Genomic DNA, 26,996 nt, shown 5'->3' with positions numbered 1-26,996 from the left:
TGCCTGATTTCAAGCTAACACCTCTGAAAGTCTCTGTAGTATAACGTATTATTAGGTAGGTAAATTTTACACCACTTCATTATTATACCATATACAGAACAGAGTAATCAAAAACCTTTCAAATATGGCTATCTTGGATTCACAGCCATATGGTCTTTATGATAAGTGGGCTGAATTTTTCAAGTTAAAATTGACATCTTTAACTGCAATTGGTTGAAAACTAAACTTGGTTTCATCACTAAGCTTGATTTGGGTCTGTCTGCCTAATAGAAATGTCCATCAAGTACATTCCTTTTTTAAGAGTACAGAAGGAAAAAATTGGTTTGGACCATTGTTTACTTTTGTGAGGTCTGCCCTATATAGGTTTCCTTTCTCTGTAAATAGCTTCTATCACCATAGGTTGAGTATACTAGGCTAGGAACTATCTTGTGGCACATCTAGTTTTTGGCAGTTATAGGTAAATTTTTTATGCTTTCTTTTAACCACTTGACATGATTACACTGTTAAAAAGAGACAGAATTATTGTTTAGAGTAAGTGGCACTATTTCCTGACCCCTTGAGGAGAAAACAGTGTCCAGTAAGGGAAGACCGTTGACTTCTATATTCTTTTGGGATGCTTCAAGTACTCATGCCATAAAAAAGCAACCTTTGTAGAACAACCTGCCCAATAGTTTTGAAGTTCTGCTTAAGAAAGAGACCCAGAAACTTGGCATTTAAATCTTTTATTGTGCCAAATGTTAGTTTCCTAAGAAATTATATACAACCATTTTACTGATACAGACCAGACCATGGTTGTCCAAAGGGTGGGTAATGCTATCCACTGAATAAATGTCCATAACATGTACACCAAAATACATTGTGTAACCACTTATCCCCTGGATAACAATTTTTCCATTGGATAGGGTTATCCATTCTTTGAACAACTGGCCTCAGCAGTCCACAGGAGTACTGACATTTCACATTGAACTTAGTTATTGATAGCCTAGAAGTCTTCTCCTTTTCCTTTTAGCCAAGAGGGAAGAACCTGAGTAGAGGGAGTCATGCAAAGACAAAGGGCTTTAATGGGACTAAAAGCATAACTGAACCCTCCACACCCTGACATCAGTATGAATATTCTCTCTACTGTGCTCTGACAGGGAAAAATTAGGTGCCAGTCACTCTCAGGTGTCAAGAGATTATGTAAGAGTAAGGGGTCAAGAGGTTATGTAAGAGTAAGGGGTCAAGGGGTTACATAAGAGTAGGGTGAGGTCTTGATTCTTTATTCTTACTTTCACCTATGCCTTGGTGTTTATGGTTTGGCTCTGTGCTATTCCCACTTAGATAAAAGTAAATGGAAAAGGCTGCTATGCAGGCATACAAGTTCCTATATAACTGCAATAGTGCATACAAATTCATTACAGAGTGCTAACATGATTGTGTTTCATAACAAAACAAATTAACACTTTAAATTAAGTCCTGGAATTGAGTCTCTCTCCTGCAAGGCCCGAGAGGTGTAATGGAATAAATTGGCTGAATGAAGGTAGTATACAGGCATAATATTGCCTCACTCTAAATGTACCTTGTTGGCTTCATTCACTTAACATGACAAAAGAATTCACTACCATCCCACAAGTCCTTTGAAAGTAGTATCATTTAATATGTTATAAATAATTAAAATAAAAAAAAAAAGATATCAACCTCTATTGACCTAAAAATAATCCACAAATTTGTGTTAAAAGTCTACAAAAGTGTACAGTGGTGTATTAAAAATAGCATGGAACTAATCATTGAGGCTAAAGTGCAGCGGAGATGTGTTTAAAATCTGTTCATATGATGGCACCAAACACACTGTTACTGTAGCAAAAATTTGCATGAATTTGAAGACAGCCACTAGCTTATGGAACAAGCAAAGCCTCAGAAAAGCATTTGTCGTAATTATGTGTCTTCATCTTTGATGAAATGTTAGTTCACAACTATTCGAAAAGTTCATTTTGTGTAAGATGCATGTTGTGTGACTGTGTCCCTTGTCAGACAAATGAAATCACTGAATGTGTTCTGCTGAGCATACTGCTGCGACAGTTATTCTCTTCCTGTGCCAAGCCATTCTATGGAAGAACAAAGAAATCTCATCAGATATCTTCACAAGGTAGACGCAAAGCCTTTAGGACAAACATCAGAAAAGTATACCATGCACTCATGCAAAATACATAAATCCTTTAGGTCAACATCAGATTGCAAATGGGTTAAAAGCAGTCAGGATAGGATTATATATAATTACAGCTACTTGTAAAGCAACAGTCTAAACCATTTGGCACAAGCAAAACCAAGAGAAAGTTTGTCAAGACATTAGCCAACAAGAACATGCAATAAGGGATGTAATGAAATCAACCATAGGTTACTAGTTGTGTAACCCCTTGCACATCAAAGTCATAAAAAAATTAAAGACTGCATATAAGTAAGTGCTGCAGCCTGGAAAAATCATGTGACTGATGATAAAAGACAGCAAAGAAACTGCTGAGCTTATTTCATCTCAGTGTAAACATTTTAAAGCAGAGGTTGATGACTTAAGTTCCTTCTACATGTCAATGATGATTTGAAAAAAACAACAAAAAAAAAGACCCCTCCCCTTAATACCCAAATGCTGTGAATTGTTTTATAAGTAAAAGCTATATGCTATAATTAAATATAATGTGTTATTCAGTTAATTGAAAGGAGTGCAATTTGGTCTGAAATCATGCAATAACACATTATTTCAAAATTGAATAAAAAAAAAAGAAAGAAAAAAAAGAAAGGCATTCATAATGACTGCAAATTGGTATCCATAGTTCATAGTATTACAAACAGTAAAATTCTCAGGGGCACCCATTATAAATTTATTCTTCTGACAAATTACATTATTCTTACCATTCTATGGAAAAAAAAAATCACAAAAACAATTGTCTGTGATTTTTGTGTCCTACAAATAAGTCAATTTAGTTCTCAGATTACCAAAAGAAAAAAGAAACCTTTTCTTTTAGTATTAATTTTTTACCAAAAATTATCTTGGGATTTAATTTATACAGCAGTCCTAATAATACTATTATACAATCACCTTACCACTTTCTATCTGCTATAGCTGCTGAATGCTACATTCCAAACCATATTAATCTTATTTGTATGTGTTGTTTGTATCTATGAAGGTAATTAATCTACTTTTGTTCCAACCTACAGTTAATTATTATTTTCCACATGACACAAAAGTGTCAAAATTCATTTAATAATCCTTAATCTCCACATTTATATTAACTATGAATTGAATATCATGTGGATTACTGAATGTGATGAAAATTTATGTCTTTCCACAATAATGCAACTCTCACTCTTGTGTTTTAAATTTGTGGAAAGGAATATTTAGCAAGAGATTTAATTCCACTTACAGCAAACTCATTGTATGAGGTACAAACAACCATTGACTCATTCTTATTGCTGTTTGAGCTGAATCCATTAAGCACTTGTATTGTGTTGCCAGTGCTGTTTAATACCTTGCTAGAATTACCACTTTTGTCGGCAAGGACCTTTCTCTTTACCGCAAGCCTGGCTGACTGTCTCCTGCTGGAAGGTGTCTGTCCACACATACACACAAAAAAAGACACAATAATTCACTGACAAGGTGTTTTTATAGGGAAAAGTGTATTACAGGTAGCCTCAGTCTATGTATATCAGTCAAGATTAAATCAATTCTTCAGTTCATAATTTCTCAGTAGTAAGCTGACGGTTGATAGTTATATCCTCTGTCTTACACATTCCCCCATTTGTTTATCTCCCAATTTATTTCTAGTTGCAAGATATAATCAAAAATGATTTCCTGCAGCAAAGATTTGATAAAAATTGTCAACACTCTACACCCAAATGTCAATATGCATATCCTCCTTAATGTTTTTCAAACATTTCCTAAGGTGCTGACAAGGAGAATTTTTATGACAGTCAAGAGCTTCTTCAGTTGGTGATCATTTATCTTATACTCGTGACCTTAATGTGTGATTCAGGGTGATATTGTAAGGAGAATATACTAGAAAAAACAGGTTTGGTAAATTCTTGAAGATCACAGATGGTAAATACCTCCAGCTGTTCAGTAGTACCTTTTTGGATACAGTTGTGACACTGAGACTTAAATCCATATTAACTAAAATGATAAATAACAAGATCATCTTTAAGTTACCACTTTTTTCTTTATGGTCTTGGCAACTTTTCTTATGTTGGGTTTTGTAGCAAGTGGAGGACGGCCATTTGTATTTCCTGCAGCAGACCTTGGGGATGGGCAAATGCTAGAGTGGAGATGCAATCTTGATGGTGTTGATGTGTAATCTTGCATCTATGAGAATCAAAAAGGCATTAAAGCATGATGTTGGTCATTGACTGAGATCAACAGTTTAACTTGCTTGTACCTGACCTGCTGACTAGTCATGTAACAATTTGATATTTTTGCTAATCATCCATGAGACCATAACACTGACTCACTTTAAGTAGGCTTACACTGTAAATGTGAAATATGATAACATGTAATACATATTCAACCCTATCTAACCATTAGCTAACTAAAAGTTTATATCAGTCTAACTGACAGAGCTTCGACCTTAAAAATGTTACCAAAAAACAGTTTTTATCTTAACAGCAAAATTGTTATTTCTCAGGCACACACATTTGTTGTAAGCTCCTTGATGGAGGCTCTCTCTCTCTCTCCAAAGAGGCTTTTCTGTTACAGCTGTTATGTTGTTGTTAATGTTTTCAAAATTTTTCTTTGAGAGCCTCTGCATTGACAGTTAAGCAGGTTCATACATAAGACGTACACTAATCATTCTTCAAAAACATGGAAAAGTTCAGAATTTCACATACAACTATTTTCCAACCCAAAAGTAAGTTAGTTCCTCACTTTCATTCGTTTTGGTGTCTTTAAGGGTGTTGTTCCTCCTCCAATTGGTCTGTGCCATAATCAAAGTAAATGAGATAGATTAATATTAATATTGAATATGTTTCAATTGATTAATCAAGTTCAATGCTTTGTTAAACTGTGATTGGTAATGACACACACTAGAATTAATAGGCTGTTGATACCTTTTTTTCTTGGGTGTGGTTGCTGGCTTGCTTCCATAAACCATCTCTTTCTCCATTAGCTCTTGTTTTTGTTTTTGCTTTAGGGAACATTAAGTGTTTAACTTAGTCATTTGATAACAAACTGAATATCACATCAGCATAAAATGATCATGAAATTTGATACAAGCATAATTTTACAAATCAACGTTGTTGCATCTCAGAGAGTTTACATCACAAGTATGGTCAACCCAGGTTCCAATAGCTTAATAGTCAAGTTCACAATGATATGTAGGCAATGATAAAATTTTTGAGTCACTAATATTTCAAATTATTTGAAATTGTGTTTATCTGTTTCTACTTTTTTTACCCTTTCCAGTTTCTCTTGTTCCTTCTGTGCATTATATGCTGCCCACTGACGGTTGATAATGTCCATATAATGGCAGCCATTGATTAGGAATCGTCGTTCATTCTCTTCTTCCCACTTTTTTATTTGTGTAACCAGTTTCTGTTCAATCTGAACAATTGAAATAGTTAAATTAGCAATTTATTAGTGAGAAATGGCAATAAAACAGTTTGTTTATCATGATTGGATTTTTCACCTTAGGTAGTTCCTTGTTTATTCCTCTCCTCATTTTTTCTTCCTTCAAGAGTGCCCCACCACGGTTTGCAAGGCGATTTGTGTCATTTTTTCTGTTCTGAAGTCAAAAAGGAACAAAACACTTAATAAAAACTTTGCTACAAATTCTCTAGATAATATTAGGAACAGAATATCAAGTTTATTTACAATTCAGTTTTTAAATTTTTCAAAGATTTCATACAATAAGTAATATCTATTATTAAGTGAAAATCACCTCAAATTCCTCCATTGTCTTAAACAGTGTTTCTCTCTTCTCCACAAGTTTGAAAATGTCCTTGTTTCCTTCATAATAATTCTTCATGACCTCGACTTGATGCTCATGAAGTGACAAGAGTTCCTCTGTAAAGTTGTCTGGAAAGATTTATTTCCAAAGATTATGTCAAGGTCAAGAATTAAATAGGGGAAGGTTGATTCCTTTAACTTTCAATAATAAAAGTATTATTACAAACATCATGATCATAATTATGACTAGTTTGTGAACACATACCATCAAAAGCTGGAGAGAATTCTTCTCGTTGTGCTGGACCAAAATAACACTTGTCCCATAAATCAGACAGTTCCTTTCTGAAGGATTAAATATGAACAGAATTACCTTAACTTTATCAACTCTAAAATCATATTCAACAATTAACCTTTTGAGCCCTAAGGGTGACCAGCATCTAATTTCTCCCTATAGTAATACTGCTGAATCATCCATTAAGATCATGAGAAAAAGGGAAAAGATCGCCAACCTAAGAAGCTCTGATTGTTAAATAAATTCTCCTTGTCACAACAAAAGAAAATGTGTAGAGAAGAATGTAGATATTGATGTTAGGCTGTAAAGGGTTAAATAGAACTAAAAAGGTAGAACTTTGTGCATGACTTGCTTTCAAAATAATAAGCAGCTGGAAACGTCTAATTTACCTGAGACCTTCTATGAATTTTTGCATATGCTGTAGTTTCAAGGCTTGTAATCTTTCGACTTCTTCTTTCAACTGAAGCAGAGAAAAATAGAACAGTTAGTCTTCATGTACAACAAAATAAAAATAGTTCATTAAAAAAGCAGCAATTTTATCAACCATTCTGTAATGAAACTAGAGCAAGAGCAATGCTGATTCCCGTTGAGTGATGATACTGGTCAAAGGTTTCTCTCCTTGCTGGTACACTAGTCCATGTGCATGATATCAACAACCATATAATTTCTTTTCTTGTTTTGCCTCAGCTCACTCTGTCAGTAAGTCAGAATTTAAGACTACTAACCTTAGTTATAACAGAAGGTTTAGATCCAACATGCTTTGCAAGAAAGACTTTCCTGTCTGACTCATCAACTTCAAGTTTGCTCCACAGTGATTTGATTGTCTCTGTCAACTCAGATGATTCGGCAATTAACCTCTTCTGTTGATTTTCAAGCTGTGCACACAACAAATTTATAAAAATGATGAGATCTTTTCAAATCTGTTTTTCTTTTTTTTCTGTCAAAGGAGTAGGACATCTTACCTCAGTATTAAGTCCTCTCAGATGATCCATATTGTCAGATGAAAGCTTGAATGTTGTCTCTGCATCACTTTTAGCCAGTTCCTTTTCTATGGAAGTTGATGGAACTGTCTCTATTTCTTTCCACAGTGTCTGAATTGATTGTTTTAATTCCTTGAAAGTATTCAACCTTTTTCCCTGAGACAAAACAGAGGAGTAATATATAATACAAGGGGTTTCACTAACTTCTTCCATTTCTTTGTTATGGCAGCGTATTTTATTTTATCCAGTTTTTAGCTTATATTCTAATAGACCTAGCTGTCAACCAGTTTTATAATCCTTGAAAACATTTTAATTCTAATTATGGTACTTTTGGGATTGAAGGCCATTAGTTCATCAGTTGAATTACTGTTGTGTGTTACCCTCCTTAAATAAAGTTGTTTGTTTGTTTGTTTTTTTTACTTGAGCAGCTACTGATGGAGTAATATGCAGCTGTGCCATAAGACAAAACCCAAATACAACAGCCTGCTTGTGGGATAAACAGATGGCAGATCTTATAGCCAGTGGTAGACCAATGCTAACTGTCTTTTATTAAAACCCCTGAATACACCAAAGATTGTTATCCTCATGCATCCATATATACTGTATTACACGTAACAAATACCACAATTACTGCAGGGCTATTAGGCATAATTGTAATTACTGGTATCATCATCATCATCAATTATTACTTTCAATTTAGTAAAACTATCAGCAGCCCCCCCCCCCCCTTTTTAAGGAAGTCTGTCAGGAGAATAAAAAAATTGAAAAAAAATTGTTTCCAGCATGCTGCGAGGAACTTCTTTTGTATACCTCACTCCCAGAGTTCTGATCAGCACTGAGGTCAATCTTTTTTCTTACTAACACTACAGACTTTCCCAAAAGGGAGGAACTCTACATAGTCTATAATCTAATTAAAAGTATGTTTCTCTTTTCATTCAGTTGGTTGACTGAAAAGGTGAAATTCTTTTGAGAATGACACATCCATTTTGCAAATCCTTTCCTTCCTGTACCAAAACAACTATTTCCCAAGTCAATTAAAGACATACACTGTAACTCCACTCACATGTTCTTTCTGCAAGTATTCCACATTCGCCTCTAATTCTTTGAGTTGTTCCTTGGTTGGTACATTAACATCACCCAGGTTATGAGCAGGAAGGCACATCTGATTACAAAACTTTGATTCTGTTTCTCTCAAAGTTTTTAACTTTTTCATGCGCTCATGTTTTTCCTGCAAGGAAGATCACACTCTTTATAAAGTTCACTTTCTATAACAAAGTAGCTTTTTTTTCTTACAGTTTCTAACAAGTGACAAGAGACAGTTGTCAGCTAACTACAATGAGAAATGTCTGGCTTGAAAGGAAAGAACTACTGTTCTCTAATATCTACACCCAGCCTAAAGAGATGCAACTTGTGCCTCATTTTGTCTCTGGCTGCAATAGTACTACTGTAGCTGATCTCTTTCAAACTAAAAGCACTTTTCACCTGTGTGGTAGAAATCAATTAACAATTATTCACCAAAGTGGAGGTGGTTAGTGGTGGATATTTTCTGAGCCACTAGGCATCAAGGTAAATATCAACCACTAACCACTGAAGTGAATAGTTGTTTAAGCATAAACTAAAACAGTGGGATACCACTGTAATATGGCACACACACAAAAAGATTTTAACTCATTTATTCCTGCAACAATTACAATAATTATATTGGGCACAAATTACCTGTGTAAATGCTAAGAGGTGCATAGGACAGAAACTTTGGAGTTTGAGTAGCCAATCAAAGCATGCCTACAACCCTATCCAATGCTTTAGTATATACTCATTGCAGTTATATGCCAACAGGCTAATTATTTGCATCTTTAGCTGCATGTACATGTAGGTACTGGTCATGATAGCAATGATAGTATTGATGGGTAAATCAATCTAAGTTATTGTTCCACTAAAACACAAATGTGTAAATGTGAGACAATATCTTCTCATTAAAAAGAACATGTACTATACCAGTTTCAGGTTGTCCACTTTTGTGCGCAGGTCATTTTCCAACATAAGTATGCTCATGGGCTTCTCTGGCTGAAAACAATCATCACCAATAAAATTTAACAGTAACTGACAATTCAAAGAGAAACATTCACTTGACCAACAAGTAGTGTCTTTTAAGTATAAATGTGTCTGGACATTGGTGATCATTCAATCTGACCTCACTTTATGTCTACCCACCTTCTCCACTGGTAATCCAAGTTCTTGGCTCAACTTTTCCAATTCTTGAGTACAAGTTTCCACATTTGCTTGAAGAGTGGCTTTCATTTCTTCCTCTTCGCTGACCATTTCTTGAAGCAAATTCCGTAAATGAAACAAAACAGATCTAGTTCTCTCCTCTCTCTGATCTTCTTGTAAACCAATTTCGCTCCAGATGTTCTGGAGGGTTTGCATAGCATTCTGTAAACACGGTATCATTTCAGATTTTATCATCTGCACACTCTCTTCTACTGAAGACGTAGATAATTGCCTGCTGGTATTCCTCTGTGAACTGTTAGTTTAGAGAGAGAAATCATTGTCAAGGTCGTTTCTATCATGTGAACATTCCACTTGCATGATGTTGTCCAATGTTATGTTACAAACAGACTCTGTTCAGTGTTAAACATGGGAAATAGCTCGTTTAAATTAATTTAATGCCAGTTAGACTGAAAGGAAAGCTGGTCTAAAGTACATAAATCAATATCCTTGAATCTTTAGCAAATGTGATCATAACCGAACTTTTACGAAATGAAAATTTGTGCAATCGTCGACTACTCGTAATTAAAAACTAAGCTCATTGGCTAGAACTGTTACAGTAGTTTCTGCTTACAAAGCAAGCTTATGCGTGAACCGCAAAGCATTGAAATATCAAAACATTTGTATTTTGAAACGTTTCGAAGAGGAAATTTTGTAATAATAACGAGCTCCTGAAAGATTTTGACAAAGTGATCACTACTTTTGAAGTACACGGCGTACATTTCAGACTCCGCCATCGCTCACGTTAAGATCTGTTTGATCAAAACAAGATCATGGATCTTGCGATTTGGAGTGGAGTCCAAAAGAAACTTAACTTAAAGAAAAATGTTACTTTTTATCAATATTTTACCTTTCTGCTTCCATTTTGACGACGTTTTAGTAATAGAAAATCCAATAAAGTTATTGCTCGGGAAAACAACTGTAAACTTGCTGCATTTGAAAGACCCGCAAACGGTCGTCAAATACCACGTGATATATGTAGACTGTTTTTATTGGCTTCTTTCCTCACACTCAAAGTAACTATGTGGTATAAGAAAAACAATATGTCCATAAATTTTGACGGAAAAAAAAGTTCCTTGAGATTCATAGACTAGGCGAATAAAAGTCCTCTCCTGGAAAAACATATATAATTTTCATCTAAGTGCACTTCACAAAGCCAGAAGTACACGTACCGTGTTTTCTCTATTAAAAAAACGTCTCCGACGTTTGTTTTTAACTTGATCTGGATAACCCGTCGTTTATTGACGGAGTGCAATTTTTTGTCATTATTTCGGGTTAATATTTTTTAACTACCCCCCTGAAGATATAGCTTGTTAAGCAGAGGAACATTTTTCCTTTGGTCCAGCCACAACAAACTATCGCTGGGTTTTCTCCAAGGATTATCACTTTCCCTTCCCATGAGGCTACGCGAACACGAAATAGTCCTCTTTTTCCTTTGTTAAGTAAAATGTTTCTCAAAAATACAGGCCAATCTAAAACGTCCCAACTGTTCCCACGCACTCTTATCTAGACACATCTTCGGATCAATAAGAGAACGCCTAGTATCGCAGAAAAATTTTAATACCTGCGTGATGCAAGGGAGAAAGCTGGAATAAATGTGTTTGCATGGGAAGAAAGGAATGAAGTAACCGAAGGTAAATAAAAAAATCCTTTAAAAAAATTACTAGTGAATACATTCAAAAGCACTGAAAAACAAAACTGGAAAATTAAACAAAAGAATCCCCCCTCGCAAAAAATATCGACCAGTTGAGTCTGAACTGAAATTAATTGGGAACAAATGAATTGCTTGACAGACAAACAAACAAACAAATAGTAAATGAAAGAACATTTCATATCAAAACATTCCCTGTCCTGAAACGGCTTAAAGTAAGACAAAATATCGCTACCCATCAAAGTGAAACCTCATTTCTTTAATTTTTCATTTTCTCCTTATTGACATAATTTTTTTATCGGAGAAACCGACAGTAGTCATAAGCATTAAATAGACTAATCTGAAATAATAAAATATAGCTCGAAGTGTTTCCGAGTTTGTATTTTCATCAGACAACTCTAAATAAAATATAATACAAAAAGATCCTATTTCTACAAATATACAATCTCCAAGACGCGAATTTTGACCATTTGGTAAAATAAAAATAAGTTACTCATTGGTATAAAACAACACTTTCTGTAAATCAAGAAAACCAATCAGCAGGCTCTCAGCTTTAAATAAATATGCCCACTACACTTATTGTCGGAGGCGAACCGAAATCTGTTTAATCGCATGTGAAAGCATAGTATCTGTATTATCATTGACAAACCGTTTCGCGTTTTCCACACTTCAACGTTTTACAAACTATTTACTATTCAAAAACTTAACGCTCTCCCCCCCCCCCAACCCCCTCAGTTATCAAATTTGGAGACTATTGTGATTTGTCACAACTAGCCCACGAAATTAAATAACGCCTGATATGAAAAGGCACCTAATCGTGACAGCTAGATGATTGTGTTGAAGACATCTTTAGTTATGGCCACCAAAGGTAGCTTTCATCTTCCTAAAGGCATCGTGGAATTTTCTGGAACCTTGCGAGGAGGATAGGTGAAAGTTGCTGGCGTTTTCAGAGGCAAGGGCATGAAGGTTTTCACTTTTACACTCCTGTATACGCTGTTTGAGTCTCTCCTTCACTTCATCATTGGTTTGGAAGGCGTAACGCATCTGTTTGAATAATCGAATCTGGTCCACTAATCGGGCAGTTGACCTGCAATTCAAGAAAATAAATGAGTGATTTTGTAACGGAAAGAACGACTTCAAGAGCACTTTCTTGATCGAGTATCGTAAAACCAAAACCAAAATAAAGACAATCAATCAGCAAAACGGAAAATACCTTAAGAGCCAATGAAAATTCAAAGTAAAAACAGTTAAACTGCCTAAAGCGCGGGAAAACGGGCGACCAAGTCGAGATTGCTTTTAGTTTTACATCTGATTGGTTGAGAGTGGAGCGAGTTCTCTGGACCAATCACAAATCAAAGTAAAGCAAAATCAATGCAATCTTCGATTGCTTTTGATGCTTAATTGAAAACTGCTCTAAAAGAATATTTCTTGATGAATCAACCAATTTATTTATGTTAACACGTCGCTCGACAACCATATCTGAGCCAGAGGCTCGTTTGTCGATTAGTTTAAACCAAACCCACGATACTGGCGGATTGCCGTCTATAAATAAATTTCTTTTATCAAAAGAAAATGATTACCTCATTTTAGTCCATTTGTACATGTCGTTTGGTAAAGTAAACCCTCCCAGTTCCTGCTGTTGCACGTGAATCACGAACAAAAGGAAGCAAGGAATCGTGGGCTTCTCACGTGACGCTTCACTCTTCATTAACCAAGAGCTATCTGTCTTCAACAAAACCTGAAATAGAGTACATAGCTGGTTATGTCTTTCTGGTTCTGAAACACTCAATGAAACACGCTTTTCAGCGGGTCTTGCAGACGTTTTACCCACCTTAACAGCCTTGAGTTCTTCAAGTGTCTCAGTCGTCTTTGTCGGGACTTGTCTCCAGACCTAAACGAGAAGGAAACACGTCCAAAATGAATAAAGATGTGAAACATCTCTTTTTCGAGAGATCAAAGAAAATCTGATTTTCCCGTGGGGATAAATGCGTTCTGGGGCCACAAAAATTGGAAAAAAAAGTTCATGTGAAATTAATATTGAGTAATCGGGTTGAATCAACTGTTTAAAATTCTGAAAGACTTACTAAGTACGAGTAACTAACTTACCGGTAACTGACGGATCACAAACATCTCCAGAGCGTCGACGATCTGAATACAGGTACTGTAGTTACGAATCTCACAACAGTACCGAGCTGCATTCACGAATTTAGTTATCAGGGCGAGTTGAGCCTGCAATAGGTAAGTGCAGTTGTAAGTTATCATGCCATTCTAGGTTACGATCAACAAAATGACTCGTTGTTCGAATTAACTAAACGTACATTGTACTGGGGACAACCACGCCCTCCCCTTCCCTTCCCCTTCAGCTGAATTCGCGCTACTGACACCATGTACGTTTATGTATGTATCTTTTAAAGAGTTAAACAGGCGTTCTTTCCCTCTCGACACAAGAGGATGGGATGGTTGTATTATATACCCTGGGCAAAAATCATTACACTTTTCACAGGAGCTTTATCTTATGAGAGATTTTAACATGCGACATGACATTCACAACACCTGTGCTAAGAGGTTGCTCACTTTTAAATAACTAGAGACAACTCAAGTCACAAAACAATTTATGCTACCTTTATGGAGGACGCACTACATATCTCCACTGCCACCCACAAGGACACATCATGCGCGTGCTCCAAGAGTTCCTCTAGTAGGCCATCTGTACTGGGTTCACTAACGTACATATTTTGTTCTCGAGAAACGAGCCCTTCCCCCAAACTTGACATCTCTGAGGCACGTCGACTTCCGGTGCTAAAGCCAAACATGTTATCGCGTTCTTTGGTAGGGGATTGATACCTACCAACACCGATACCGTGCGCACGCGAGTTTAAGAAATGCACTGGGTGAATATGGAAAAACAAATCCTGTAAAAAGAAAAAAAAATTATATTAATCAGGACATCCATGACTTTAAAGAGGTGAGGGGACAAACCGAGTGCGATTTGGAGGCAGCATCATTAAAACATGCTGTTGAGTAGAAGAGGAAGTTAAGTAAAGGAGCAAATCGTCAATTCAAAGTATCTTTGTTTTGTTTTCGGAAAGATAGAAGACATGCTAAGCCACAGATGCAATGTCTTATTTACTTTTCACACGAGATGCATGCGTGCATGCGTGTTGTAGCAACGCACATCAGGTTATCCAAAGAGATACATGCTAAAAAACTGCAGAAGAAAACTGAAAGCTATGAGAGGAGAAGTCCAGGACGGAGGGAGCTAAATTCGGGATTAGAATTTGGGAGAGGTTTACCTGCTGTATCAGTGTGAGCTGCTCTGCGAGGATTCGTGAAGAGTGGTCTAATATGGAGAGAGCCTTGAGGTACAGAGTTGCTTTGTATGTGGTGTCCTTCTCAGGTGGGGCTCTTCTGAAGCACTGAACTGGAGATTTAGCTTTGCGGCTACCCAATGGCTACAGAAAAAAAAAGAGATAAGTCGTTAAATTTGGTTACGCATGCTCTATAAAGGACTTCCAAATGACACTCCCTCGTAGGAACCAAACTTCTCTCGTTTTTATGAAAGTTCCAAGTATCAATCAATTTGCTCCCTGATGATGCCGTAGAACGGCGAAAGCTCGGAGTAAATAAAGAAAGAACCACAGTAGCACTTAAAGGCTTCATTTGATCAATATCCCACACAATTAAGTTTGAACTCAATTTCGATTGAGTGTCTCAGTTAAAACCAAAACCAAGGGAACTACAACTACAGTCTATCTAAGCGACAACAACAAAACCGTCAGAAGAGCGGGAAAATGCAAGGGACCAAGCCTTGATTTGTTTCAGTTTTGAATCTGATTGGTTGAATGCTTGAGGCGAGGTGGCTAACTAAATCGAATAGCATAGCAAAGCAAAACCAACGTAAATTAGGAATGCTTTGGGCGCTCAGTTGGAAACTGCCTCCTCTATTAATTAAATTTTTTTAAGAATATGTTCTCTAAAGCAAGGCGACAATCAAACCGTTGATGAGGGCATCTCATCTAGCATTTATTTTCAATTTTTTGTGTGGACCTTGACCGTTTGATTGTAAATACAAGAATAAAAAGATAGTCTGGAAATTGTACGCACCTTTCTAAGCACATCCACAGGGCTTAGACCTGCAGCACAATAAGAACAAAATCTCACATAAGCTTTCTTTAAATCCCTCATATTCCTTCACAAACCATTTAAAAGAGCAGTCTCAGATGTTCCCGTACCTTGAGGTTCTTCAAGCTGAAGTACTGCTACGAAATCACTAGGTTCGTCTGATGATAAATTGTTATTCAAATCTCTCTTTTGTTTCTCTGAAATTAGCTCCATCAAGTAATGACCTCTTTCACTTCTGTCCACGAGGATTAACTGGAATAAAGTAAAAATGAAGATGAGTGAAAAATGATGAAGTAAGAAAGGAAGGAGGGAAGGAAGAAGGCGGAGCCGAAGATTCATATAAATAATCAAATGAATATTGAATGATCTTACCTCGTCCTTAACAAAGGCAAGCAGCTCCTTTATGAGGTTGGGATTCGTTTTGAAATCAAACTGATAAAAGCTGTCTATCCATTCAGACAGTAAGTCCAAGCCACGGTATCGAATTTGCAGCTGATGGTTGTACACTTGACCTGAAGAATCCGTTCTGAAGAGAAAAACAGAGGTAACACTCGTAAGCCTGACTGACCCTAGGATTTTGTTTCCCACCGTTTTGGTGGCCAGTCCTGATACGTTGTCGCATGTGACCACGACTTCCTCTGTGATGTGAGAGGATGATTAACAGCGAGAGAAAGAGTGCCGGCTGATTGGCCATCGGCTAACCCGAATTGCTTTCGTACTGCCTTTCCGACAATTTTCTATTCCAAACTTCCTTTCAAACAAAAACTTCGCGCAAACTTTTTCTTCAAATCACTTGAGTGGCAAAGTTTGAATTACTTTGTTAGGTTTTCAATATTTCAACTCTCTTACCTGAGTGACGCTGAACACTTTTCTCTTATGAAGTTGAATAGTTCTTGTGCAGTAGCAATGTAACGAAACGTGTACAGAAAATATCGCACATACGCCTGACTCATAGCATGTCTGAAACGGAAACAAAATGATTTAATTAGCACGAGGTCTAATTTAGTAGTTCAAAAAATAAATAAGTTTTGCCGGAGAGGCTCACAGTGAGCCAATACTAAGATGATGCGAAGAGATGGCAAAAGGTTAGCCGTCATATAGTCTCACTGCATTTAAGCAACCCTCAAAAAAAAGGGTGAGCGGACTCGATAGCGCCAGAGTAGGCAGAGACGCACGAGGAAAAATATTAATCGCTGGTGCCGTTCTAAATCTTTCATCACGATATATGCGCGCCTACTACTCAAACTACGTTTGAATCCAACGTTCACTAAAACTAAGAGGGAACAAACTTTCTATTTGATTTAAGGGTGTTATCTTCATTTATTTGTGCGCTAACGTGTCAAGAAAAAAAGTGACGGGGAGAGGGGTAATCGGACTTGATTCAGTTGAACTAACCTGTCAAAGAGGTAAGAGAATAGACCCAGTTTGGTGCCTGATTGAAGCGATGGTCCACTGAGGGATTCGTCCAGAATCTCTACACTTTCGCTTCCCCTCTGATTCCAAATCGGGGAAAAGTTTAAAAAGCTGTTGTTCAACTCCGATACCAACGTCACGCAGGAAGTGTTGTAACTACAAAAAGAAAGAGACGGATTAATATCAGTATCTGAGTAACTGCGCATGTACCCCTCACCTAACCCAACATTAACTTAACATGTTAGCGATTGACTGTTGTTGGGCTGGGGGAGGGGTTGGTGCGATGACTTCAACTGACGTTGATTGACATGATTGATTGAAAACCTTGATACGAGAATGACTGCAGTTTACCTGACAAGAAAAGAATACAGCAAAGAGGTGTCAAGCCCAAAGCGTTCAGCATACACATTCTGCGGAAAATAAACATTTGTATAAGGAGTTAACAAGATGTTTCCTTTTTGAAAAGAAACTCATCCTATTTTCTGCTCAAAGCATCTGGTCTCGGCGACCAATTTGAGATTTTACTGCAAACATACGCTGCACACTCACCCTCAACTGTCGTTGAACGTTTTTCAAGTATATAATCTTCTTATCGCTCTCCTCGATTTCATTCACTAGTTTAGACGCGAGATCTTTTACATCTGAAAAAGGATACATCCATTAACACTTCATTAAGCTATTTATATATACATAGAAGCACTACGGGAGGGTGAATTGCTCGTAGAACGTTTTAATTGTGTTCACTGTCTATAAAAATAGAAAAAAAAATTTGCGTGAAGCACCCCAGCGATGGTTAGAACGAGCTTTAAGGCTCGTGTGAAGTTTAACCCTTTGACCCTTAGTGTGACCAGCAGCTAATTTCTCCCTACAATATGACCCCTGAATCAAGCATTAAGGTCATGAGAATAATGGAAATGATCACCAACTTAAGAAGTTATCGATTATTAAACAAATTCTCCTCGTCAGCACCTTAAGTAATGTATGGAGGACAGTATGGAGAATATGCATACTGATGTAAGGGTGTAAAGGGTGAAACGGACCTTTTTTGTTCTCTACTTCCGCCATCTTGTTGTAAGAGTTCATGCTCTTTTTCTTGGCTCTTCGTTCCAACATCAACTGCTGAGAGATTTCCTGCGAGATATTGAGTGTATTTATTTATTCTTGATGAAAAATCTGATCAAGTTAATTGGCTGAAGAAATTATGCTTACTTCTTGAATTGATTATCTTGTATGTTACTTTATATGTCTTACCACAATTTTTGTGCCTAATTTTTCTGTAAGCCCTTCCACGCTCGATATCAGCTTCACTCCCTGATTGAAAAAAATCACCAAACGTTTAACTTTATGAGACTGTGCTTAGCAAGACAACGGTTATTTACAAATCTCTTTTAAACTGTATACCCACACGACATTATATGATGGGCTGAATCAAGCTTGCGTTTTGATTGGTTCTTAATAATGGTCTATTGGAGGACAGGCGCATAGATGACTTCACCATTAACAACATTTGGTTCTTTTTTCTATTAAATTAAACAAATAGATTCGTTGTTGCCGTGAGCCTGGTCAAAATGTAGTAAAAACAAACGCACGGCAATACAGAATCTATTTTTTAACGAGACTTAAACTTTAAAACAGTCATGATTGCTTGAGTAAAGCTGGCACCTTTCATAGAAAGTAATTCAGAGGTTTCTCCGTCATTATGGCCTACGATGGCTACAAATGTGGAGAATGGAGAACACTGACAATCCTAGCCTTCAGCTTCAATTATTCTCTTCTCATCGTTAAAACCAAAGAAAACTGGTATTTGGAAGATCGATGAATTATTTATTGGGGCACATCAAGCTAGTTCATTCGATGATTACATTCAGAAAGACTCCCATTGATCGGACTTGTGCTATTTCAGTACGAGTGCGAATTCCAATTGAGCCTTCTAATATTGAGAGAAAAATGATACGTTCAATGAACATAAAAACTGCAGTCACAGTCTCTCACCATAACTCTATGATAATCCTCAAAAATTGGCGTCAACAATTCCTGGATGTCAGCTTGCATTTCAGGGGCAATAACTTTAATGGGTAAAAATTCGGTAGCTTCCCCCATTGGAGATATGAGGATGTCCCTTGCCCCAGTCCCACTCCTCTCACTGCTGCTTCTGGAGATGGAGTTGAAATACAAAGGTTCTAAACTGAGGTAAGATTCTTCACGTGACAGACTGATGGACTCAGGAGGGCTGATATCACTGACAGTGCTCTCTGAAAACTGCAACGTGGGCCTAGTTTTTGAAAGAAAGAACAAAGCGTTAGAAAACCCCTGCTATGATTATGGCGCTCTTTAGTAAAACTACACAAACCAGTGACGTCATATTGCTGTAAGCACCGCTGACCAACTCTTATTTCCATAACACACCTTTTCATGTCAGACTACCGAGAGTACAGCAAGGAGTTCACCGAATCAAATGAATAACTTAATAAAACTCTACTTATGCGTTGTAACGCTACAAGGGATTATTTTAATCAAAAAAAAAAAAACGAAAACTGTTCTCGTTCACAGGCTGGCGAGAAACGATGACCACAGGCAGCGAGCTTTCACATAATTGAGCTTCCATAATTACCACCTTAGAGTGACAGCTGTTTAAAACACCTGCTTAAGCATAGTTTGATCTCTTAGTATTATGTGGATTAGTTTTATCGAAGCTGTGTTTCTGTATTTTGAGATACGGGTTCCTATAGAGAAAGTATACGGACTTGGCCTTTCTCTTCAGAAGACAAACTCTTTTGTGGGCTCAGGACAAGTTTTGATATGCGATGGAAAAGGATTATAATTAGTAAAGATAGATATAAGTTCTGTTTTTACTGGTTTTGTTACATGCATTTCATTGTAAAACATAGGATCACAGCCACTAACAGGACGTCCGCGCCAATTCTTATGGAAGCTTGCAGTTCGGTATGTTAGTGATTACACGAGGCAGGCTTTGCCACTCAACCTTAGAAAATGCTTCATTAAGGCCGCACATGATTAAATTAAGATTTTCCAACCTTCTAGTCTGTTGTCCCTCGGTGACCGCCTCGTACATCTCGTGTAAAAGGTCTTCATCCCAGTACAAGTCACTGTACTGATCCGTAATGGCCTCTTTAAAGTTTTCCTCGCTCATTCCAGCCAAAGATAAAACGTACTCAGCTGCAAATAAAGAGACAAGGTTAAATAAACGCACTTAAACTTCCTGTTAAATCACAGGTAAATCTTATCGATAACATATTGCCCGGTATACATGTTTATCTGATATTACCATCGACTATCGTCGCCATTTTTGATTGTGTCGTGTTGGACATTATGCCAAGAACAAATCAAGTTGAAACTAGGAGTCTTTGCATAAAAAGACACTATAATATGTGGTATTATAGTATTATATATAAAAAGAACTATTGCGCAAAGCCAAATGTAGTCGAAAAGCTGAAGAAGACAAGAAACAAGTACTTGTTTGTTAACCACTGCACAAATGCGCGGTAACTCTCAATATTGCCTAAAATATTTTATGTTCTGCCGACGTTTCAATTGAGTGTCACCTAGTTCCAGATTGTAAAACAATATTTACGTCAAACGTTGAATTCGTTATTGTGACGGTAATTAATTTTCTGAGTTAAGAGTCTCTGGGGACGATGCTCGGTCGAACAGACAAATTTTCCGCGCTATTTGATAAGAAGATTGGCAGTAGTTAGCATTAGCCCGACAACAGATAAGCTGTTACAATGGCTCTCCAACAATTCAGTGGCCTTCATTTAGCCCCAAAACGTAAAAATTGATAAAATGCAAAGGCAAGTTCGCCTACACCTGAAAATGTTTTACATATATGGACAACAGTTGATTTTGTGTCGTTTGAAAAAAGGATTCTTACACTTTGCTCTTCTTGATGACAATACCTGTAAGTCCTTTCGGCCATAAGTTCACAGATATGTTCTCTTTTATTAAAAAGTCCTCGTTGAAAATTCTTTTCAAACAAGAAATTTGTTGGTACGTGCCCGAGTTAATTGAATGTCTTTTTATTCCTTGACTTAGAGCCCATTTGGTGCTAATTGGCAGTTTTATTGTAAACTAGCTTACAAGCATTGGCCGAGGAGGGCGTTAATTAACAGAAAACGTGAGGTGAATAACGCGTTCCGAATTTAGACTGGCGCAAAGTGAGGACAGAGTCTATTGACGATTCAATGTAAGTCCCCTCAAAACAGCCTCAACGAGATACCCTCACGTAAGGATAGATTCCCAGAAAACAAATAGTACGATTGTATTGATCACTTTTTTAGAAACACGGTTAATGGTCTTCTCTTTATGACTAAAGATGACGTAGGCTAAGTGAATACAAAAGTCCGAAAAACAAAAGACACTATCTAAACAGCGAAAAACAAACACTGGGCGCTTGGAAATGCATTGCATTTTATGAGGTGGAAGGTTTTATGTCTTCAAATTGTTTAAAACAACCATAATCAACACAACGTGAACGTTTTAACATTAATTGGAGGGGTTCATCTATGTTAGGGCTAAAAAAAGGACAGCTCTTAATAGCTTCATAAAAGTACAAGTTCTTTACGCCAGAACAAGAAAGATCGTTTTAAAAACCGGAAATATTAATTTACCTCTTGAAATATCTTAATTCCCTTCCTTCCTTTTACATATAACGGGAAATTAACCTTAGATCACACCCCATTACAAGAAAAAAAGATAATTAACACTTTACAACGTAACAGACACTGAAACGCCAAAAGATTTTTCAGTTACTCACCCATATTGACATCTTCGACTCCATCGTCCAAGTAGCCATCAAACGCAAATTCGTCGTGTATCATGTCGATGATCGTAAAGAGTACACCCTTTGCACCTGGCAACGATTGTTCCTGTTGATGACACAGTTCAAATACAACGATTAAAGATTTTTGTGATGGCTTGACAGAGCTGTTTCCACTTGTACTGCGAATTTAAATATTTGGTAGATACATGCGCATGTGAGGGCAGACACGTATGAGAGAAGTTCGCTGCTAATCTTGGACAGATACAGGGTTTCGTGATTTAACGGCAAGGGCGTTTGAATGTGTGGGGCCAATTAAACCTTCAGTCCAATGGAAATGGTACTATACCTCCTCACCCGAAAAGGCTTCGGAATGGCGCCAATTAGGAATTGTAGCTAGTGTGTCAACGTTAAAGAACTGGGGTATTGTTGAAACTGTATAATTCTATAATTTACATACTAGAATTTATAATAACTGCAATCGATGGCAGATGGTTGACGTACCTTGCGCGAAGAACTCTCAAGTATTGAAGCATTATTGGGGGAAATCGGTGTTTCACTTAAGGTGCCAAGATGCGATCGCAGTGTTCCTGTAGGTGTGATTTCGTCTGGATTTCGCGTTGAAGTTTCACTCGAATTCATAAGTCCTGTTTCCTTTATCTTTGAAACTTTTTCAGTATCAGACAGCCCTGACTTATGCTTAGAGCTATTTAACGTTGGATTTTTCCCTTGACTACCTATTTTCTCTTTTTGTTTAGCTTCTGTTGTCTCATTAGTCAAAGTGACCCTCTTTCCTTTGGCACTTTCTTTTGCCGCTGATTCAGCGAATGATGTGTTTGGAGAGGACCCTTGCTTAGCAGCAGCTGAGTTTAGCACTTTCTTAACCAGTTGACCTAGCAGCTCTTTAGAATCAACTCTTGACGAAGATGGAGGGCTTTTACTAGCAGGTCTTCCCAAAATGTCTGGAGGTGGTGTGGAGGCCAACTCAAACTCTTTTGCGGTGGACTTCATCATTCTACCATCGGTTGCAAGTTTCGCAGCAGCAGATCCTTCCTTTGGTTTTTCAGGATAAACGTTAGTTTTCTCATCAGAGTTTGGAGAACTTCCATCCGTTATTTTCGACATGTCACTTTTAAGATGTTTGAAGTTATCATTGTCACTTCGCGTCGGTTTGTTCGGAGATTCCTCGGACTTTCCTACCGAAGCCTTAAAGGGATTAGAGACATTTTCCTGTTGAATACTGTTAGATAGAAAAGCCAACGTCGTCGGATCGTTTTGTGAAACACTCAGCGGTCCTTCCTCTGATGAAGGTAGAGGAGGTTTGTGATCTTTTGGATCATAAAAAATATTGTGTCCTATAGCAAACTTCGGAGATGTCGGAGAAGGTGAATGGGAAGGAGAGAGTGTAGTTGGGGACGAGGGAGGTGACCTTGCCCTATAATTTTTTTTGCCTTTTCCGATGCTTCCTCGTGACTCGTCGGGATCAGACAAGTTTAATCCACTGTCAGATGACGAGTTACTTGGAAATCGCTTACTGCCTTTACTCGATGGTGTGTCACTTTTAAGGAGAGTTTCATCAGAGCGAGGTATATAAAATACTTCCGATTCTTCAGTTTTACCCATCGAGTTAGAGCTTTGTTCTGAAGCGAGCTCATGAGAAGGGAATCCAGATGTTGAGGATGACTTTGCACTTTGAGATGGAGCTTTAGAGGAATCAGCATTGCTTTCGAAGTCACTCTGACTTCTTGGCCCTGGGTTTTGGTGAGTGTCTTTAAAATTTTCGTGTCTTATGTTTGAATCTCGAGGATTAATCCCACCACGTGGGTTGTCTGCTCCTGCAGCACCAAAGAACTCAATTTGCGCTTTTGGTGGCTTTGCATGAAGTGGAGAAGTAGGATTGCTGGTCGTTTTTGGAGAAGGTTTGATGGTAGAACTGCCCCCTGCAGGCAAGCTCCCTCTTCTCGTATATGGGTACCTAACTGGGTTTGATTCTGACGGATCAGCAGAAGTGGCTGTGGAGTTAACAGTTTTACTGGCTTTGGCGTGGGGGTTCGAAGAGTGTCCCTTTGCACCATGTCTTTCTTTTAATGGGCTTGGATTCCCAGGTTTTGCAGTTGTTGAAGAACCTCTACTCTTGCTCTCTTCCACATTTGGGCTAGGATTATTTGACGGCATTGGTTTAGAATAAGGACTGCTTTTACCAAGATTTCCTTCTTTGGGGGAACTCTTTGACAAATCTCCTGATGATTGACGCACCGATGGATTATTTTGCGGAGAACTTTTGAAGACCTTCTGATGTTTTTGTGATAAATAAGTATGTGATGAGCTCTTCGTGATTGTGCGGTTTTCCACCGGGCTCGAACGATCGCGGCCTGGTGAAAGGTTGATTGGTTGCGAAGAGGGTAATGAATTTCGTTTCGACGTTGAAATCCTACGTTGCGGTGTACTTGCGTCTTGAGATAGAGGATTCGACATCATTTTCTTAAGAGTCATTGGCGAGGAAGGATTCTTCGAAACAGCGGCTATATCTTTTCCAGGCGGACAGTCGCCGGATGGATGTCTCGATCTCACAACCTGATCGACTCTTGATCTCGTTCTTGGAGTTTTAGGATTCCCATTTACATGTGCGATAATTGACGAGCTTTCTGATTTCGAAGGAGGTGGTGAGTTTTTTGGAATAGGGCGTAGATTATCGTTTATTTCCTTTTTGAAGCTAGAATTTTCCGTTGGATAACAACTCTTTTGAACGGAGGTCGAATTAGATGCAAATACCTCAGTCTCCAAATCACCAGTACTGCGAAGAATTTTTCTTTCGAATCTCCGCACATAATTGCCTGTTGGGTCTCTCCTGTTAGAGACGCAATCAGAGCTGACATATTCTGTTGTGTCACGAGATGGTCTGTTAAGAATACAGTTTGTATCTCTCTCAGGTTCCATCTCTCCACATTTGAATGTAACACTTGTGAAATAATTTGATGGCTTGAAATCCTTCAATGATCCTGGACTAAGAGGAAAAGGAGGAGAAATAACATTTCCATCTACTCCACCATACGTCCAATCGAGTCCACCCACAGAAGCTGGTGGACTGGAAACGATGGGGGTTATGGCGTCTAAAATTGCTAAGTCCACAGGGATCTCAAACTGATGAGTATCAGATCTTGGAGACCAGAGGAGATCGTTAGGACTCCTGACATCGCAAAATGGGACAGAAGAGTCTCTCTCTGGTGATAAACAAAGGTCCCTCGGTCTTAATCGTGGGGAACCTTTCTCGCGCACAGGCTCTGAATCTAGAGACGATTTTATGGAAATCCCGTTTAAAAAACTGTCTTTGTCCTGCCAGGGTTTTGATAAATTGTGCGTTACGTTGCCTGATTTGATAATATAGTCATTCCTGAGATCATTACTGGATGACGATCTCCCAGAATAAGTGGATGACTTCGATTTCCCAGAGGAACTTCCTTGAAGCCGTGCCTTAGGATTGTCTTTTTGATCACCTTGATCTCTTTTAGTACAATAATCGCTAAATAGAGAGAGACCAGATGCTAAACGTTCTTGAGCGTTGTCTTCCAGAGCCTCAGATGAACTGCAGTCTCTTAAAATATTCTCCTGAGACGTCCATTTTCTAATGTTTTCCAATAGCCTTGTCCTTGAATCATGACATTTTTCTGAAGTTGATTCTTTCTCTTCCTGGAGCATACAGTGAGAAGATGAGACGCGACGTTCTCGGCTGCCGGTAGAACCTGGGTCTGACCCACTACGCTGTACTTCACGTGGGTTGCCAGGGTGATGGGTTGATGACTCGTCCTCTGATGCGCCGCTTCCCTTGCCCGTTTCTTGTGATAAAATAGAATTATCCGATCGCAGAATTGACGTTTCAATATCTGAGGTAGAGTGAACTTTGCTACGAACCGACGACGGACGAAAAGGACCAGTCTTCGAAGCTGGCTGCTTGGGTGTTGTAGAATTGTGTGGCTTTAACTGCCCTTTGGCAAGACGATCCTCAGGCACTAAGGACGAGGAACCAAACCTTGAAATCATGGACGTCACGGAGTTTGAGCGAACGCGCGGAGAGCTATCTGCAGACTCCTGAGACATTTGCTCAAACTTCGACACAAGCATTGAAACGGGACTATTAGATCGCGATCCGGCGGGACTAGATGGCCTGCTTCCTTGATTCTTACGTCCTTGCACTGGACTGTTTGTTGTTGATCCTAGAGTAGCTGAACTTGACCTCCTACGTCCATCCAGTAAGCTAGATGGACTTGGGGGACGGTTTGGAAAAGAGCCTGTTGATGCTCGTGCTCGAGGTTTATTACGGGGTGACATGTCCACTCCATCTCTAGTCCAATACACTGGAGGCGTTTGAGAGCGAGGAGGATTGACTTCCTGAGGAGCCGCTCGTCTCCCAAGGGATGGAGATGGAGTTCTTGCACGCACTGGTTTCGTCCCCTCACTACCCTCATTGAATTCATCGTTAAACGGTACCCTTCGTCGAACAACTTTGGCGTTCGATTCCAGTTCCTCTGAGGTTGTCCTGCTCTTGGGAACAGGCCTCTGCCAGATGGGACGAGGAAGTTTGGATGCCTTGTTATCTTGTTTGTTTTGTTTACATCCCTTGTTATTCTTTTGTGTATCTGCCTTTAAACCTTCGGATTTATCAGACTTTGGTGTGGCGCAGTTTTTGTTCTTTGGTCGAGGATCCACGTCAGATAAGTTGCTGACGTCACTATCTGTTGACACCGCTGACTGATTGGAAGTTACTGAAGAGTCAACTGGATGAAAAGGCACCGGGGACATCGCTGGGTGAGGAAAGGACATCATCCCTCCCTGAGGCACGTACCAGTAAGGGGGCATTGGTACAGGAGCTACGCTGGGAATAGGGACAGCGATGGGTACAAAGGTAGGAGTGGGTACGGAAGGAATCTGATTTTCGCTTACATCAGAGTGTACGCTCGGAGAAGCAGAACGACCGGTGGGTATGATAGGGTTGAACATCATCTGACTCTCAGTTTGGCCGTAGTGTGGATAAGCAAAGAAGGAAGGTGACGGTGGCTTGGTTGACTGATCCTCTACAGACTTAATTATTTCGTCACTTTTTTTATCGTTTTCTCCGGTATAAAATGGGCCTTTGTTTAACTTTGTCGATGCTAAAAGAGACAAGAGTTGTTGTTTTTCGTCTTCTGTCAAGGAATGGCCTCGCTTTCGGTCTCTCGTGCGATCCTGATCACTGATGTCATCACCAGTGTCTGATGACCTCTCGTTTAATGAATCAGACGCAAGTCGATCCTTTTCGCTGTTCAATGAGTTACTGGAGGTGGCTTCTGACATTGGTGAGTTTACAATGACTTTAGTTTTTTCCGCTTCCATTTCTTCTGGTTTAGGAATTGTTTCGTTTCTTTTATCTCCAGAATTTCCGCCATCGAGGTTACGGAACGATTCTCCATTATTTTGAGTCTTTACAAAAGGATTTCGTTCTTGCGGTTTTGTTGTCTGACGAAAAAAAAAGAAAAAAAACAGATTCCCATCACTAAAATCACTAAATGTATCCACTTGAAATAAAAATATTGTGTTTATTGAAGGATGAACGG

The 26,996-nt window shown here is 38.4% G+C and overlaps 2 protein-coding genes across 2 annotated transcripts in view; both read right to left on the bottom strand.

Moving 5' to 3' along the window:
• Positions 1-706: 706 nt before the first annotated feature.
• On the bottom strand, positions 707-10,427 carry LOC113669509 (protein regulator of cytokinesis 1). The gene is made up of 16 exons (XM_027185596.2): positions 10,296-10,427; positions 9,392-9,701; positions 9,176-9,244; positions 8,244-8,408; positions 7,163-7,336; positions 6,926-7,075; positions 6,590-6,660; positions 6,174-6,250; positions 5,901-6,037; positions 5,649-5,744; positions 5,417-5,563; positions 5,071-5,147; positions 4,889-4,937; positions 4,178-4,330; positions 3,396-3,581; positions 707-2,084 (listed from the first exon to the last, which is right to left on the bottom strand). The coding sequence occupies exons 1-16, from the start codon at positions 10,307-10,309 to the stop codon at positions 2,007-2,009; spliced, it is 1,953 nt and encodes a 650-aa protein (XP_027041397.2). The 5' UTR covers positions 10,310-10,427; the 3' UTR covers positions 707-2,006.
• Positions 10,428-11,350: 923 nt separating this feature from the next.
• Positions 11,351-26,996, bottom strand: part of LOC113665260 (uncharacterized) — a 37,814-nt gene continuing 22,168 nt past the window's right edge. Inside the window, 19 exon segments of the mRNA XM_089195153.1 lie at positions 11,351-12,183; positions 12,677-12,834; positions 12,928-12,987; positions 13,203-13,325; positions 13,718-14,008; positions 14,390-14,548; positions 15,201-15,229; positions 15,329-15,470; positions 15,591-15,744; positions 16,068-16,178; positions 16,614-16,787; positions 16,983-17,041; positions 17,181-17,272; positions 17,672-17,762; positions 17,883-17,942; positions 18,624-18,903; positions 19,667-19,808; positions 21,406-21,517; positions 21,913-26,898. Of these exon segments, the coding sequence (XP_089051279.1) occupies positions 11,946-12,183; positions 12,677-12,834; positions 12,928-12,987; positions 13,203-13,325; positions 13,718-14,008; positions 14,390-14,548; positions 15,201-15,229; positions 15,329-15,470; positions 15,591-15,744; positions 16,068-16,178; positions 16,614-16,787; positions 16,983-17,041; positions 17,181-17,272; positions 17,672-17,762; positions 17,883-17,942; positions 18,624-18,903; positions 19,667-19,808; positions 21,406-21,517; positions 21,913-26,898 (7,461 nt within the window). The 3' untranslated portion in view covers positions 11,351-11,945.

The sequence above is a fragment of the Pocillopora damicornis genome, chromosome 2, assembly GCF_964200805.1.
Source record: "Pocillopora damicornis chromosome 2, jaPocDami1.2, whole genome shotgun sequence".
Lineage (NCBI taxonomy): Eukaryota > Metazoa > Cnidaria > Anthozoa > Scleractinia > Pocilloporidae > Pocillopora > Pocillopora damicornis.
Note: the sequence above shows the minus strand (reverse complement) of the source record. Positions and strands in the feature narration are given on the sequence as shown.